Here is a 14,931-nt window from a genome sequence, read left to right on the forward strand (position 1 = left end):
GGCACACTTCGGGGAGGGGCCATGCCCGCTGCAGCACACAGCCAATAACAAACAGGCCATGCCCACGGCACTGCATATGAAGTGCTGCCGAATGGCAACAGCCGAGCAGCACCTGGCATGGAGGCCCTCCCCCCCCAAGCTGGAGGGAGCAGATCTCCTCTCCGCTGAGGTTGCTGGCAAGGAGGTGTCAACCAGGGGGATGGTGTCTGGGAGGTGGGCACCCACCCCACTAGGAGATGGGCTGAGAGCTGGAGCAGGGGAAGGCCCCGAGAGTCCCGTGCCGCTGCTGGGCTGGAGAGAGGAGGGATCGGAGCCGGCCCACGCACATCATACCCCACAGACACTGCAGCTTAGTGGGTGGGGCACTGGGCTGAGACTCAGGACACCCAAGTTCCATTCCTGGCCCTGCCACTGCCCTGCCGGGTGACCGTGGGCAAGTCACATCCCTCTCTGGGCCTCTATTTCCCTGCCCAGGCTTTGGCTCTTTAGGGAATCTCTCTCATGCTGTGTCCATACAGCACCTGGCCCCAGGGGGGTCCCGGATCTTGGTGGGGGTCTGGGCAGCGCCAGGCCCCAGGGGGGCCTCGGATTTGCTCAGGGCTTCTAGACACTCCTGTGAGACTCTTCAGCGGGAAATGGCATCGGCTGCATGAGCTCCCACAGCTCCAGCTGCCACCCGCCTGCATTCCCCGGCTCATGCCATGCTGCTGAGCGCAGCCTGGCTCCCACGCCCCTCCGCATCCTAGCCGCATAGCCCGGCGCAGAGGAGGCTGGATTCCGGCTGGTACTGGCCCTGCCCAGCACAGGCCCCCATTGTCCTGGCTGGCGAGGTCGCCCGGCCCGGGGCTGGAATGCGCCCGCGTGGGTGGCTGGGGAATTCTTGCCAGGCCAGGGCCCTGGGCAGAGCAAGGAGTTTGTGGAGATTCCCCTGCCCCAGGCCACCCCCTCTCCTGCCCCCCATCTTTCCACAATGCTCCCCAGCTCCCTTACCTCCTTGTCCCACCCCCAGCCTGCCCCCCTCTCCCTGGCCACCCCCACACACTGACAGCCCCAGGGCTTGGCTCTGCCTGCCCCCCCCTCCCCCGGGAATGACTCCCAGGTGCTAAGCAGGGGGCAGGGGTTTGGGGCAAAGCCCTGAGGGGGGTTCGCTGGACACTTGGAGGGCAGAGAGGATTCCTCCAGCCCAGCCCCCTTGAGCTGCAGCCCAGAGGTCAGGCCAGCTGCGGGGCAGACCCATGGGGGTGGGGGGGCACAAGCACCATCTGTCCCACGGCCTGTGGGCCCAGGTGTGCCAGGGGTTCCGTGCGCCGCCACCCCAGGGCGCCTCTGTGGCCGCCTCCCTCCTTCCTGTCGGCGGATATGTGTCACTTCCCCTTTAAGGGGCCAGCTCACCTGTGGGCGCAGCTCCCTCACCTGGCCCTGCGGGGAGCCAGGAAGGAGGAAGCTGCGCACAGGCCGGGAGGGGGCCAGGCCAGGCCAGGATCATGTCAGCCTCCGCTGTCTTCGTCCTGGACCTCAAAGGCAAGGTGAGCCCTGCTGCTCCCCCCACCCAGGCCTCCAGCCCCCGACAGCTGGGGGGGGGCACTTTGCAAATGGTCCCTAAAGGGAGGCTGGAAAGAACCCCCAGCATGCTCTGCCCTGGCCCAGTGCCACTCCAGCCCCCACTCTGAACTGGCCATGGAAACTGAGGCACGGGGTGGGGGAAGGAAACTCACCCATGGCCACAGAACCAGATCTAAGAATAGAACCCAGGAGTTCTGCTGTCAGGCCCCTGCTCCAATCACCAGACTCCACTCCCCTCCCAGAGCTGGGGAGAGAACCCAGGAGTCCAGCTTCCAGCCCTCCCCCCTAACAACTAGACCCCACTCTCCTCCTAAAGTCCTGGCTCCCAGCCCCCCTGCTCTGACTAGCAGATGAGATGTGGGGAGGAGCATGCTGTGAAGGGATGGGGGGACATCCCCCTCCCCACAGGGTCCCGTGAAGGTCACAGAATGGCCAGAGCAAAGTGAGACTGGCCAGCCCCGAGGCCCAGCCAGCCCAGCTCCCAGCCAGATGCCCAGCTCCAGCTACACCAGGGGCAGGTGCGGGAACAACCTGCCCCACGAAGGCCTCGTCCGACCCTGATGGAGCTCTGGGCTCTGCTCACCTGGGCTCTGGAGGGGCTGACAGGCCATGCGGGGCAGGGGCTGCGTGGGGGAGCTGGGCAGAGTGTGGGAGGCCAGAGCAGAAGGGGGATTCCCTGCTTAGGGGACTCCACCAGGCTACTCACCTGAAATGAATGAAAGAAAGAAAGGTCACAAAATCCTCAGCCCATGGTGGACCAGGGCGAAAGCTTCACTGTGGGGAGTGGGTCCCCATGGATGGCGGGGCTGGTGCTCTCCTGCAGGGGTCCCCACGGGGGGCTCCCTCAGGCCTGTCCCCACGCACCCCCAGCCTCTCCGTCCCGCAGCCGCTGATCAGCCGGAACTACAAGGGGGATGCGAGCATGGCAGAGATCGATCACTTCATGCCGCTGCTGATGCAGAAGGAGGAGGAGGGGGCCCTGACCCCGCTGCTGACCCATGGCAAAGTCCACTTCCTCTGGATCAAGCACACCAACCTGTACCGTATCCTACCAGCGCTGGCGGCCGCCCTGCCCTCCCCTGGGCACCCCCCCACCTTCACAAGCTCTGGTGCCCATGATCTCCTGGTGCTGTGTCCCCAGATGGATGACGCTAACTGGCAGCTGCCTGACCCCTCTCCCCCCAGCAGGTCCCTCCTGGGGCAGGAGTGGGCGTATGGGCAGAACGTGGCACCCTGCTCCCCAGAGTGATCCCCCCCTTTCCTTAACTCGCCCCACAGTGGTGGCCACCACCATGAAGAACGCCAATGCCTCGCTGGTCTACTCCTTCCTCTACAAGGTGGTGGAGGTGAGCGACGCGGGCGGTGCTGGATCCAATGGGGGTGCGTCCCTGCGGCACCTCCTGCTGGGCGGCGGGAGGGGCTGCAGCCTCAGCGTCATGTCCCCGGGACCCCGCTTCAGTTGAGCGGAGCAGGGTTGGGAGAGCCAATGATGTCTGCACGGGGAGGCAGCAAAGCCCTGGATATTGGAGCTCTGCCTGATCCCAGGACAGATTCACTTGATTCCCCCTCACCCCCACCCCAGCCTGGCAGCACCCAGCTCCACATGATCCCAGAACAGATCTGCTTGGCCCCCCCAGCATCACCCAGCTCTGCCTGATCCCAGAACAGATCCGCTTGATTCCCCCTCCTCCCTGTGCCTGGCCTGGCACCACCCAGCTCCATGTGATCCCAGAACAGATCCACTTGGTCACCCCCTCCCACCCCCATGCCTGGCGTGGCTTCGCCCAGCTGACTGAGTGGGGCCAGGGGTTATTCCCGGGGAAGGGAGATCCTACCTCGGCCCCTAGGAAGAGGCCGGCGAGCGAGCGGCGTCTGAAGTGGCTAGTGCTCCTGTCCCTCTCCCAGGTTTTCTCCGAGTACTTTAAGGAGCTGGAGGAGGAGAGCATCCGAGACAACTTCGTCGTCATCTACGAGCTGCTGGATGAGCTGATGGATTTCGGGTTCCCCCAGACGACTGACAGCAAAATCCTCCAGGAGTGAGTAGCCCAGGCAGGGGCCAGTCGATTCACGTGGCTGGGCCCGGGAAGGCGGCCAGTGAAAATAAGGCAAATGGAGAAGCTCAGGAAACGGAGGCTAGTACAGAGAGAGGAGTTTCCTGTCGGGTTCATGGGGCTGGACCTCTGGCGCGGGTGTAACTAGGATCTCTCTGGCCAGGGGCAGAGTGGGCAGCAAAGCCAGTGCCCCGGGGAGGAGATGGGCTCTTTTAACCGGGCGTCATCCCCAGGTACATCACCCAGCAAGGCAACAAGCTGGAGACTGGCAAGTCCCACGTGCCCCCCACCGTCACCAACGCCGTGTCCTGGCGCTCCGAGGGCATCAAGTACAAGAAGAATGAGGTTTTCATCGATGTCATTGAGTCAGTGAACCTGCTGGTGAGCGGGGGTGGGGCGGCCCTGGGGCCACAAGGGAGATGGGCCAAGGGATCCCGGGGGCTGGAGACGAGACTCCAGCCTTGGCTCCCTGCCCTGGCCGGTGGCTGCCCAAGCCCCCCAGCCCAGCTTGCCAGGAGCCCCGGCGTGTGTCGGGGCCGTGGCCGGCTCCTGGGGGCAGGGCCCAGGCCCAGCACCGAGCCCGTGCCCGGCCAGCACGGAAGAGGGGAATAGGGTCCCTCTGCTGACCACGCTCCCGGCCCCCCAGGTGAACACCAATGGCAGTGTCCTGCTCAGCGAGATCGTGGGCACCATCAAGCTGAAGACGTTTCTCTCCGGCATGCCCGAGCTGCGGCTGGGCCTTAACGACCGCATGCTCTTTGAGCTGACCGGGCGTGAGTACCCGGGGTGCCCCGGCTTGCCCCTACCACGGCTTAGCCCCTTCTGCCCAGGGCGGAGAGCACGCACAAGGGGAGGGGGGCTCCCTGTGTGGAGGGGCAGGCTGACCCCACAGCTGCTCCCCCCACACTTATGGCAGCACTGGAGTTATTGTAGGCCCTACATAAACTGTGTCTTGGTGTCGCGGGGCGACGACTCACCGCTGCAGCGCCGCCTGCTGGCTGCCCAGGGAATTAGCTCTTTTCAGCCAGGAGCGCCCTCTGCCAGTCGGTGTCTCGCCTGCCGCTGGCCCCATGCCCCTCCCGGACCCCTTCTAGCCTAGGGCTCTGCCCCCTGGCAGTACCCCCTCAGTCTGGGTCCCCCCTCCCAGGGAACCCCCAACCCCCTATCCCTCCCTTGCCTCGTCTAGCCCCCGCTCCCTGGGGCAGACGCAGTCCGCACCACTCATCATCGGCAAGCGGGGTCGGACCAGCTGCCTCTGTCTAGGCCTGGGCTGCCCCTCTGCAGCCTTAGTACCCTTGTGTGGGCCTTTACCTCGGCCTGCAGCCTGGGGCTCTGCTAGGCTGGAGCGCCCCAGCTCCCTCTGCCCTTCCCTGGGTACCCCCTCAGCTTCCCCGGCAGCCAGGTCCTCCTCTCTCCAGGTAGCTAGAGAGAGTCTCTCCCCTTCTGGCCCACAGCCCTCTGATAAGGGCCAGCTGGGCCCTAACTACACGGGCTACAGCTGTGGCTGTTTCCCCTCTCAGCCCTCTCCCAGCGTGGCGGGGGGACCACCCCGCCACACTTGATGTTCAGCTTCGTATCACAGAGCAGTAGATCTTGAGTGTCTGCAGGGCTCCCCCCATCCAGTTGCACCCCCCCCAGCCCTTCTGCCACCCCCCTCACAGCTGCCCCCTCTGCTCGCCGTGCCAGGTGGCAAGAACAAGTCGGTGGAGCTGGAGGACGTCAAGTTCCACCAGTGCGTGCGGCTCTCGCGCTTCGACAACGACCGCACCATCTCCTTCATCCCGCCTGACGGAGACTTCGAGCTCATGTCCTACCGGCTCAACACGCAGGTGGGCAGCGGGCCTGCAGGGAGGGCACGGCACCACACTCAGCACTGTGCCCCTGCCCCTGTCCGACACATGAGACTGGAGGGAGCAGGGGGCTGGGAGCCAGGACTCCTGGGTTCTGTCCCTGGCTCTGGGAAGGGGGTGGGGATCTCGTGGGTTGAAGCAGGACTCCTGGGTTCTGCCCCTGGCTCTGGGAAGGGGGTGGGGATCTCGTGGGTTGAAGCAGGACTCCTGGGTTCTGCCCCTTGCTCTGGGAAGGGGGTGGGGATCTCGTGGGTTGAAGCAGGACTCCTGGGTTCTGCCCCTTGCTCTGGGAAGGGGGTGGGGATCTCGTGGGTTGAAGCAGGACTCCTGGGTTCTGTCCCTGGCTCTGGGAAGGGGGTGGGGATCTCGTGGGTTGAAGCAGGACTCCTGGGTTCTGTCCCTGGCTCTGGGAAGGGGGTGGGGATCTCGTGGGTTGAAGCAGGACTCCTGGGTTCTGTCCCTGGCTCTGGGAAGGGGGTGGGGATCTCGTGGGTTGAAGCAGGACTCCTGGGTTCTGCCCCTGGCTCTCCCAATGACTCGCTGTGGGACTTTGAGCGACTCCCTTTTTGCCCCACTCCTGGGCACTACCCGGGGCAGGGGGGGGCCTGACTTTCCGTTCTCTCTCCCTGCGGGAAGGTGAAGCCCCTCATCTGGATCGAGTCGGTCATCGAGAAGTTCTCCCACAGCCGCGTGGAGATCATGGTGAAGGTGAGCCCCTGGACTGGGTGTGTGGGGTGACTGGGTGTGCCATGACCGGGTGCAAGGGCACCTCGATCCTTTGTGCCCCCCCCAGATTTTCACACTGCTGTGCCAGATGCCCCAGAGCTAACGGGGTGTGCGGACTCCCCTTGGCCTGCACTGAGCCCCCCCCAAAACACCCTCAGCCTGCCAAGGAGAATGAACACCTACAGCTTTGTATGCCCCCAGTGGGGTAAGACTCTAGTGGGGAAGGAAGGCCTAGTGAGTAGGACGCTCCCTTCGACTCATGAAACCTGGGTTCAATTTCCTGCAGGACCCTGAGTGTGTCACTCACGCTGCCCCATGCCTCAGTTTTCCCATCTGTAACATGGAGTTAACATGTCCTTCCCCCCGGGGGCAGGAGGGTGGCTGTGAGTGGCTTGGACAGGCACCTAGACAGGAAACCTTTCCCCTAGCGCTCCTTGGGCTGCAGGGCCCAGTGTCCTCATGGATGATGATAAGCCCCACCAATTAACTCCTCCGCACAGTAACTCTGCTGCCTTCCTGGCTGAGCAGCGGGAGGGTCTGATCTCATTCCCCCCAGCCCCAGCTGGCTCAGCCCATGGGGTTGCTGAGCTGTGAAAGGGGATGCCCCTGACGCTGTGTTCCCCCCCTTGCCCTGGGAAGGCGAAGGGCCAGTTCAAGAAGCAGTCGGTGGCCAATGGTGTGGAGATCTCGGTCCCCGTCCCAAGCGACGCCGACTCCCCCAAGTTCAAGACCAGCGTTGGCAGTGCCAAGTACATGCCCGAGAAGAACATCGTCATCTGGAGCATCAAGTCGTTCCCGGTGAGAGAGCGGCCTTTGCCCCCCCCCTTATGCTGGCAAGGGCTGGGAGCCGGGACTCCTGGGTTCTATCCCTGGCTCTGGGAGGGGAGTGGGGTCCAGTGGTTAGAGCAGCAGGTGCTAGGAGCCAGGACTGCTGGATTCTACCCCTGGCTCTGACACTGACTTTGCTAAGTAACCTTGGGCGAGTTACTTGCCCGCTGCCTGTCCTGGTCGAATCGATCCCCCAGGTCAGCCAGCTGTTCGCAGGGATGCGGGAAGGTGGGGAGGGGGCGCCCTGGGGTAATCTGCAGCCTTAGTTTCCCCATGAGGGCCATGCTTGTCTCCACAGGGTGGGAAAGAGTTCCTGATGCGGGCCCACTTTGGGTTGCCCAGCGTGGAGAAGGAGGAGGTGGAGGGGCGGCCGCCCATTGCTGTCCGCTTTGAGATCCCCTACTTTACCGTCTCCGGAATCCAGGTAAGCAGGAGCGGTCAGGGGGGTTATATGGAGGGAGGGGGGCTGGGTGTGGAGAGGAGAGAACTAGGAGAGTGGGGGGCAGGGTGTGTGGAGAGAGGGCCTGGGAAAGCCCGGGGTGGGGGGGCTATACCCTTTCCCATGCCATCACCCCTCCCCCTGCTCATGGTGCCTTCAATCCAAGCTGCCAGCCTCCCTCTCGCCCCACCCTGGTCTCTCCACGCCATCCTGCCTATGACCGCCCCCGGCCTTGGGGGGCGTGGGGAGCTGGGGAAGATGAGCTGACGCGCTCTGGTTCCCATGTTCCTGCTGCGCGGCGGTTCTGTGGGCAAGCGACTCATCCGGGGAGCTGGACCCGGGACGGGGGAGCCCCCCCCCGGACTGCAGCTCAGTTGCCAGAAGTGGGGCTCATTCCCCCTCCTCTTCCCTGAGCCTTCCTCTGCAGCAGGGGGCAGCCTGCGACCCTAATGCAGAGTCGGGGCTGTCGCGGAGGGCGGTGCTAAGGGAAATGCAGCGACTCTGCAGATGGGTTGGAGACGCAGGGAGGTCAGGCCAGGGCTGGGCTCTGCCCCAGCTCCTTGGGCAAGCCTGTGCCTCGGTATCCCCCGGAGAGGGGCCAGAGGGGAAGGTCCCGGTGACTGGCAAGCTGGGGGGAGGGGGTACAGCTCTGAGCTGGGGGGAGGCTGGAGCAGTCCCCCAGTGGTGCCAGGGGAGGGCGGGAATGTCCCCACCAAATAGCCGCCTGCCTTGTGACTTCCTTCCCCGGCAGGTGCGCTACATGAAGATCATCGAGAAGAGCGGGTACCAGGCACTGCCCTGGGTGCGGTACATCACCCAGAGCGGGGGTGAGTCACCCAGGGGCTGTCTAGCTGGGGGGTGCGTTGGCCGGGGTCTGCCCTCTCAGCCCTAGAGGGGGGAAGCTCACTCTGTATCGGCCCCCCGGCCATGGGGGTGGGGGTCTACTGAGGGTGGGCGGATTCCAGGAAGGGTCACCAGGCCATGGTGCACTTTGCGCTCCCGTGATCCACTTGGCCCATTATGATCCCCGGCTCCGCATTTCACACGCATGTCTCCCTTTCTCGGTCCAGATTACCAGCTCCGGACCCAGTAGGCTCCAGCCGGGCGGCGAGGGATCCTGCGGCCCCACGATTGAAGGAGGCTGGAGCCCCCGGACCGCAGCGAGTGCCCTGTGAACCTAGAGAGGCCCTTTTAAGAGAGAATTTTGTGCATTTCCCCCTGGGCTGCTGTCCGCCGTCCTGCCCCCAGCTGGGGCTGAATTTCTGGAGACTCCCCTACCCCAGGGCCCGGTCCTTTCTCCCGACTTATCTATTGATTTATAAAGAGGAAATAAACCTCGCTTGGCTCTGAGGATGGTTTAGTGCCAGCTGCCACGGGGGTGTCCGATGTGAATCGGGGAGGGGCTCTCCTGACCCCTTTGGGCTGGAAAGTGCCGTGGGTACCTGGGCAGGACTCGCAGAGGGCCCCGTTCTGCCCTCAGTTGCTCCCCACTGCAGTCAGCGGGGCTGGATATGCGTCTCTGAGCACAGGATTGGGCTTAGCAAGAAACCCAAGGGAGGACGACATAGCCCGAGAGCTGGGATGGGATCTAAACCCATCTGCTCCCGGGCATGAGCCAATCTCTAATGGGTCAGGAGGGCACTCCAGCACCAAGGAATCGCAGCACTGCAGGGCGCCAGGCCCCTTCCTTTGAAGCAGGAGTATCTGGCTGCTACAGGCCGGCCTCTGTTTGTACCGCCACGAATGGCAGCTGCGTGGGGGACCCCTATGTGTCATCCCTGCTATGGATCAGCTGGGGGGCAATCGGCCAGGAGGGGGCAGGAGGCAAAGAGCTGCGGCTGAGTTCTGCCCCGTCCCCTGCCAGCTCCATTTCCCCGGGCGAGGGTCTGACCCAGTGCTCGTGGGGAAAGGTAACCGGGGCCTGGCTCCAAACTGGCCTGCGGCTCCTCCCCGGGCCTGCTGGCTTTGCGGCGCCGTGTCCCGGCAAAGCTGGGGCTGAGGCGAGGGCGCGTCGGCCCTTCGCGCCGGGCGGCTGGAGCTGCCAGTCATCCTCACACAGCGGCTGCTCGCCCGAGAGCCGGGTATTAATGGCCCGGGCGTAAAGGCCGACCCCCCGCAGCTCGGCGCCTGGGCCAGGGGGCAGAGGGGTGTGGGCAGGAGCAAGGCAGGATGGATGGCTGCGCTGAACGGGCTGGCATGGAGAGGAACGTATCCTCCCTCTCTCGCCGGGGGGGGGGCAGCTCAGGGGGAAAGGCCTGGGAATTTCCCCACTCTGGTAATGCAGTGCCCAGCTGGATCACAGGGGGCTGGCCCCCCATCTTCCAATGCAGCATCTGGGGCAGGTGCTTTGTCTGTCACGCTTCACCGGGGGGGGCATGGCAGCTGGTCGCTGCCTGCCTGCCACAAGCGGCTGCTTCCTCTGGGCCGGTCCGGTGCTGCCCTGCCCCCCATGCAGGGTCTGCTGGGGATCCCTTCCCCACAGAGCATGGCTGGGGGGGGGCACAACCCAGGTCTGGGGGTGCCAGAACTTCTGCAAGGCTCCTGGCATTTGTGGGGGGTCCATGGGATGGGGGGCTCCTAGCAGGTGGGGGGCAGAGAGCATGAGCTGGGGGCGGCTCCTCGGGGGGGGGCTTGGCCCCAGGGGGTCACTCAGCCTGGGGGGCTTGGCCCCAGGGGGGCCTAGAGTCTGTGAGTCTCGCAGCAGAAGGGGGGTCCCGGCCGCTGGGGGTTCGCTGGGGCGGGGCGGGTCCCGGCAGGGGGGTCCCGGCCCCCCCCAGGGTGGTTCGAGGGGGTCCCGGTCGCTCCGGCGCCGCCGCCTCCTTCCCGCCCGAAGCTGCGTTTGAATCAGGGAGCCCCGCCCTCCCCGCCGCCTGCCGGCGGCCAATCAGGAGGCGAGAGGCTCCAAGAGCTTGCCCGGAGCCGGGCTCCGATTGGCCACTCCGGGGGAGGGGGCGTGGCCAGGGCGGTGGTGGTTCGGATACAATGTATCGAGCCCAGAGCTGGGAGAGAAAAACAAACATGGGGCGGCCACGTGGGCGGAGCCGAGCGCGGGACCCGCCCCGGCCCCTGCCCCCAGCCTCGCCGAGCCCGGCCCCGCCCCGCCCCCAGCGCCCCCCCCAGCGCCGCCCCCGCCCTCCCCACTGCCGCAGCCGCCGGCCCCGCTCCCTGGCCGCAGACGACCCGCCGCAGGGTGAGGGGGGCGCGGAGAGCCCCGGCGGGGCCTGGGGGGCCGGGCAGCCCGGAGGGGGGGCTGGGCGGGGGTGCGGAGAGCCCCGGGCACCAGGGGTCCCGGGGGCAGCCGCGGGGAGCGGTGCGAAGGGGGGTGTCCCGGGAGGGGCCGGGCCGGCGCGGGGAAGCCGGGCGGAGGGCGATCCCCGGCGGGGCTACGGGCTGACCCCCCCGGTGTGTCCGCCCCCAGGTCCCCGCCCGGCCATGCTGCTGGGGGACGAGATCAGCGCCGGGGACCGGCTGAGCGGAGCCGCCGCCCGGGGGGACCTGGCCGAGCTGCGCCGCCTCCTGCACCAGGAGCTGGTTCATCCCGACTCGCACAACCGCTTCGGCAAGACGGCGCTGCAGGTGGGGACCCCGCCGCCTTCCCCCTGGGGCAGGACCCCGGGGCGCCCCCCGCGGGGCAGGCAGCCGCCCCCCGCTGCCCCCCAGGAGCTTGGGGGATCCCCACGGGGAGCTGGCGCCCCCCATCCCGGCTGCGGGTCGAAGGGCACTCGGGGGGTGAGGGAACCCGCAGCTCCTTTGTGCCCAGGCTGTCCAGCTCAGGGCTCCCTCCCGGGCGGGGCTGGCAAGCCCGCGGGGGTCCCAGTTCTTCTTGCCCCATCATCTCCAGCGCCCTCGTGCGCGCGCCCCCCTCCAGCACCCAGGTCCCACCCCGCCAGTGCCCTCGTGTGTCCCCCTCATGCCTTCTGGCCGCCCCTCCCGGCTTCACACTAATCCCGCAGGTGCCTCCCAAAGGAGCGATGTTTATAAACAGCTGGGGGGTGCAGACCAAACAAGATGGACACAGCCACCGGGCCGAAGGCTGCCACTTGGCCTGGCTCCAGGTCTCACTGGGTGGGGGCCCTGGGTTAGGGTCCCAGTCCCTGAGCGCTCCCTGCCTAGAGCGGGATGAGGGCTCTGGGGCACGGGTGCAGTCCCCAGCTGCCCATCGGGGGGGGGGGACTTGTGGTCCTGGGTTCAAATCCCCTCCCCCCAGGCTGCGTGTGACACCCCCCCCCTCCGCTCGCCCAGGTGATGATGTTCGGCAACACGTTTGTGGCAGAGGAGCTGCTGAAGCAGGGCGCCAGCCCCAACATCCAGGACGAGGCCGGCCGGGCGCCCGCCCACGACGCCGCCCGCACCGGCTTCCTGGATACCCTGCGTGTGTTGGTGGAGCATGGGGCCGACGTCAACGTGCCCGATGGGGCGGGGGCGCTGCCCGTCCACGTGGCCGTCCGGGAGGGGCACATGGAGGTGGTGCGGTACCTGGCGCCCGAGTCCAACCTGCGGCACCGTGACGCCGAGGGGCGCACCCCCCTGGAGCTCGCCCGTCACCTGGGCCTCTCGCACCTTGAGGCCATCCTGGAGCAGCACCTCTCTGCCCCCGCGTAACACCTTCCTGGGCAGGAGGTGGGTGGCACTGCTCCTCCTGGGACATCCCCAGTCCTGCCGTTGCACCCGCCCCAGAGGGACTTGCCTGCCCCCTCCCGTCCTAATTCCCGGCCCGTGTAAAGGCAGCTCCCTGCCCCCCACCTACCTCAGAGTTCGTCTTTAACTTTCACTGTTGTTTCTATTTATATTTTTTGTGGGTGCTTTTCTCCCCTCCTAGGATGTTCCCAAGTGAGGGGGGCTTCTCCCCACCCCGTCCTCCTTGCCGTGGGTGCTTCCCCCTCCCTCCCGGATTGCTGACCTGTGTGTGTATGTGAGGGGAAGCCTGGTTTTGCTGCCCATGATTCAAACTCGGATCCCTGGGCGGCTTGCTAACCTTGCAGCCAGGAGGAGTGCCTGCCATGCAGCGAAGACTGTCTGTGGTGTGGGGAGGGCACGGTGACACAACGGTGTTTCAGTTGCAAAGCCGGACCTTCCCTGCCCCCTCCCACTTCAGCACAAAGCAGTGGGGGGGTTGTGTGGCTCCCTAGGAGAGCGCTCCGTGCACAGGGCCCTCTGGTCTCTCCCCACCCCCATATCTGCCCGTCCCCCTGCCTTGTACAGTGTTATTTTGTGAGTGTCCGTTTTGCATTGAACCCAGCCGGGAGGGGCGGGGGTTGGTGGGGGGCACTGGGAACTGCGGCATGCAAAGGGTTAATGGGACCAAGCTGATGAGAGGGACAGGAGGTTAGAGCCCAGGGGGCTGGACTTGAGTTGGAGCTATGGGGCAAATACCCAGGTCTAGGGCCGGTCAGCATTTGGGATCCCCCATGGCAACGCATAGGGCTGCTATTAAAGAGGGCGACCCACTGGCAAGAGCCTCATGTTGCCCATGGGGTTCCACACCCCGTCCCAGATCAGCTCTGTGCCTCCCGCCCCTCCTTGGTCCAGGCTGCCCTAGAGACTACACATCCCAGCATGCAATGCAGCTCACGCTGGCCTCTGTGGTCTTGCCAAGCCACGCTCCAGCCATGGTTTGGGGGATGGTGGCTGGTGTTTTCCCTCCTCTGCTAGGCCCCTTGGGGACGGGCGAGCAGTGTCCCTTCCCCCCGAGCGCCCGTGTGTTTGAAACAGAATTGTCTTTGCGTTGAAAATGTTTGAGCTTGATTCTTCTGGCAGCAGCCTCTTCCCGGGATGAATTGGTGGATCTGTGCTGTGTATATAGTGGTTTTTTTAAAACAGAGAAAAGATTAAACCAGATTCTATTTATTGTGCTTTGGAGAAAATGTTGGGGGATAATTTAATGTTTTTAACCATTAAATTAATATTTGTGGATTATGAATCCTGGGTCTTCCTTCCGGCAGAGATGGCAGCCCTAGCTGCGTGGGTGGGTTCCCTGCAGCTGTCTTGCCACAGAGGTTGGGAATTAGGATCTCAATGCACTTTTCAGTCAAACTTCCCGTCACCGCTCCCATTTGATACTGGAAGGGGAAGTGACTCTTCTGAGGTGTCACAGATTGCAACAGAGCCCAGGACAGAACCCAGGAGTCCTGGCTTGCAGCACCCTCTGCTCTAGCCACTAGACCGCTCTCCCCTCCCAGAGCTGGGCAGTCGTTCCAGCTGCCACGATACTTCTTGTTTTGCACCCACGTCACGTCCCACACAACTAGGGCGGCACTGCCCCCCGGCTCTGGGCTCCTGCTCTGGCTCCCCCGTCACTGGACCGTGATGGGCTGGGCCAGGGGCTCTCCTGCCTTGTGTGCCAGTTGATGTAACTCTGCCAGGGGGAGGACACTGGGGCTCCGCTACCATTGCTCCCTGGTGGCACCCTCTCCTTTCCCCTGGCTAAGCCTCCTACACTCCTGTAGCCTGCAACAGGGACTGGAGAAGGTGCAAAGAACCCGTCCATATCCCCGAGATTCAGGCAGAGCTCTCCTCCCAACTGATCCATGTCGGGCTGCAGGGAGAAGGGGCTGAGAACTATTCAGGTTTTTCCCGAGCCTTTGCTGTGACTCTGGCTGGGAATCCAGCGCGACCTTAGATGCTCCCCCACAACCCGTGCCCGGAGCCTAGCTCGGGGATGCTGGCCAGGTACCTTCCCCTTTTCTGCTGGGCCCCTAGGAGGCCGGGGAGCTGGTTTCCCAGCTACTGGCCTGGAGGTTCCTGCTGCAAGGGAGGGTGTCTGTCCTGGCTCAGATGCTGCTATAGGAACCTGTAAGGGGGGGCGCAGCAGGGGCCGCCCTGGCACTCGTGGGGTGGGGATCCAAGCTCCCAGGCCTGTCTCCGCTCCCAGCGCTGGCTGGGTCTCCGCAGAGATCTTTGCGCAATAGGTGACGCTGCAAGGGACGCTTTATCGGGCGGGCTGTCCCCGCGGCCTGGGCCCAGCCTCTGGGTGTGGCACGTAGTGACACAGCAACGGAAGGAAGGAAGCCAGGGTTTGGCAACGCTAGCTGGGTGCCTGTTGCCAGGCCAGGGTGGGGCAGCCCAGCCTCCAAGCTAGGAGAGGAGGAGAAAGGAGAGCTGGCTGCTGCCAGGAGCTTTAAAAAATAAAAGCAAAAGCCCAAGGCCCAGCTGGGGCTGTTTCACAACAACCCAGCCTGTGGCAAGTGCCAGAAGCCACAAGCAGCTGAGAGGAGATTACCAGAGACAGAGGCTTTTCCCAGCTGCAGCTCCTCACCCCCCCCCGCCACCCCAGGCCCCTTTCTTCTGTCTTTGCTGCATCCCAGTGATGTAGTTCACTGTGGGGTGAACCCGAACGGTGCACCTCTCCCTCCAGCAGAGTGTGCCACAGACCCCAGGTGGGCTGGAGCAAGTAGCTTAGGTCCAAAAAAAAAATCTCTCCGGGCCTCAGTTTCCCCGTACAATAGCTCTGCCCTACCTCCTGATTGTGGCACTC

At 64.8% G+C, this 14,931-nt stretch overlaps 2 protein-coding genes across 3 annotated transcripts; both read left to right on the forward strand.

Annotated features, from left to right (window-relative positions):
• The first annotated feature begins 1,375 nt into the window (after positions 1 to 1,375).
• Positions 1,376 to 8,823, forward strand: AP1M2 (adaptor related protein complex 1 subunit mu 2). Of its 2 annotated transcripts, XM_073318295.1 has the most exons (12): positions 1,377 to 1,526; positions 2,450 to 2,606; positions 2,842 to 2,909; positions 3,469 to 3,599; positions 3,848 to 3,995; positions 4,261 to 4,387; positions 5,301 to 5,443; positions 6,101 to 6,172; positions 6,830 to 6,988; positions 7,317 to 7,442; positions 8,209 to 8,284; positions 8,528 to 8,822. In XM_073318295.1, the coding sequence occupies exons 1-12, from the start codon at positions 1,485 to 1,487 to the stop codon at positions 8,548 to 8,550; spliced, it is 1,272 nt and encodes a 423-aa protein (XP_073174396.1). In that variant the 5' UTR covers positions 1,377 to 1,484; the 3' UTR covers positions 8,551 to 8,822. The 2 variants fall into 2 exon arrangements, with proteins under 2 accessions (XP_073174397.1, XP_073174396.1); XM_073318296.1 differs by lacking the exons at positions 2,450 to 2,606; positions 2,842 to 2,909 and having other exon boundaries at positions 1,376 to 1,526; positions 8,528 to 8,823.
• A 1,768-nt stretch (positions 8,824 to 10,591) lies between these two features.
• Positions 10,592 to 13,370, forward strand: CDKN2D (cyclin dependent kinase inhibitor 2D). The gene is made up of 3 exons (XM_073319173.1): positions 10,592 to 10,647; positions 10,876 to 11,033; positions 11,700 to 13,370. The coding sequence occupies exons 2-3, from the start codon at positions 10,890 to 10,892 to the stop codon at positions 12,057 to 12,059; spliced, it is 504 nt and encodes a 167-aa protein (XP_073175274.1). The 5' UTR covers positions 10,592 to 10,647; positions 10,876 to 10,889; the 3' UTR covers positions 12,060 to 13,370.
• Positions 13,371 to 14,931: the final 1,561 nt, after the last annotated feature.

The sequence above is a fragment of the Lepidochelys kempii genome, chromosome 20 (assembly GCF_965140265.1).
Source record: "Lepidochelys kempii isolate rLepKem1 chromosome 20, rLepKem1.hap2, whole genome shotgun sequence".
Taxonomy (NCBI): Eukaryota; Metazoa; Chordata; order Testudines; family Cheloniidae; genus Lepidochelys; species Lepidochelys kempii.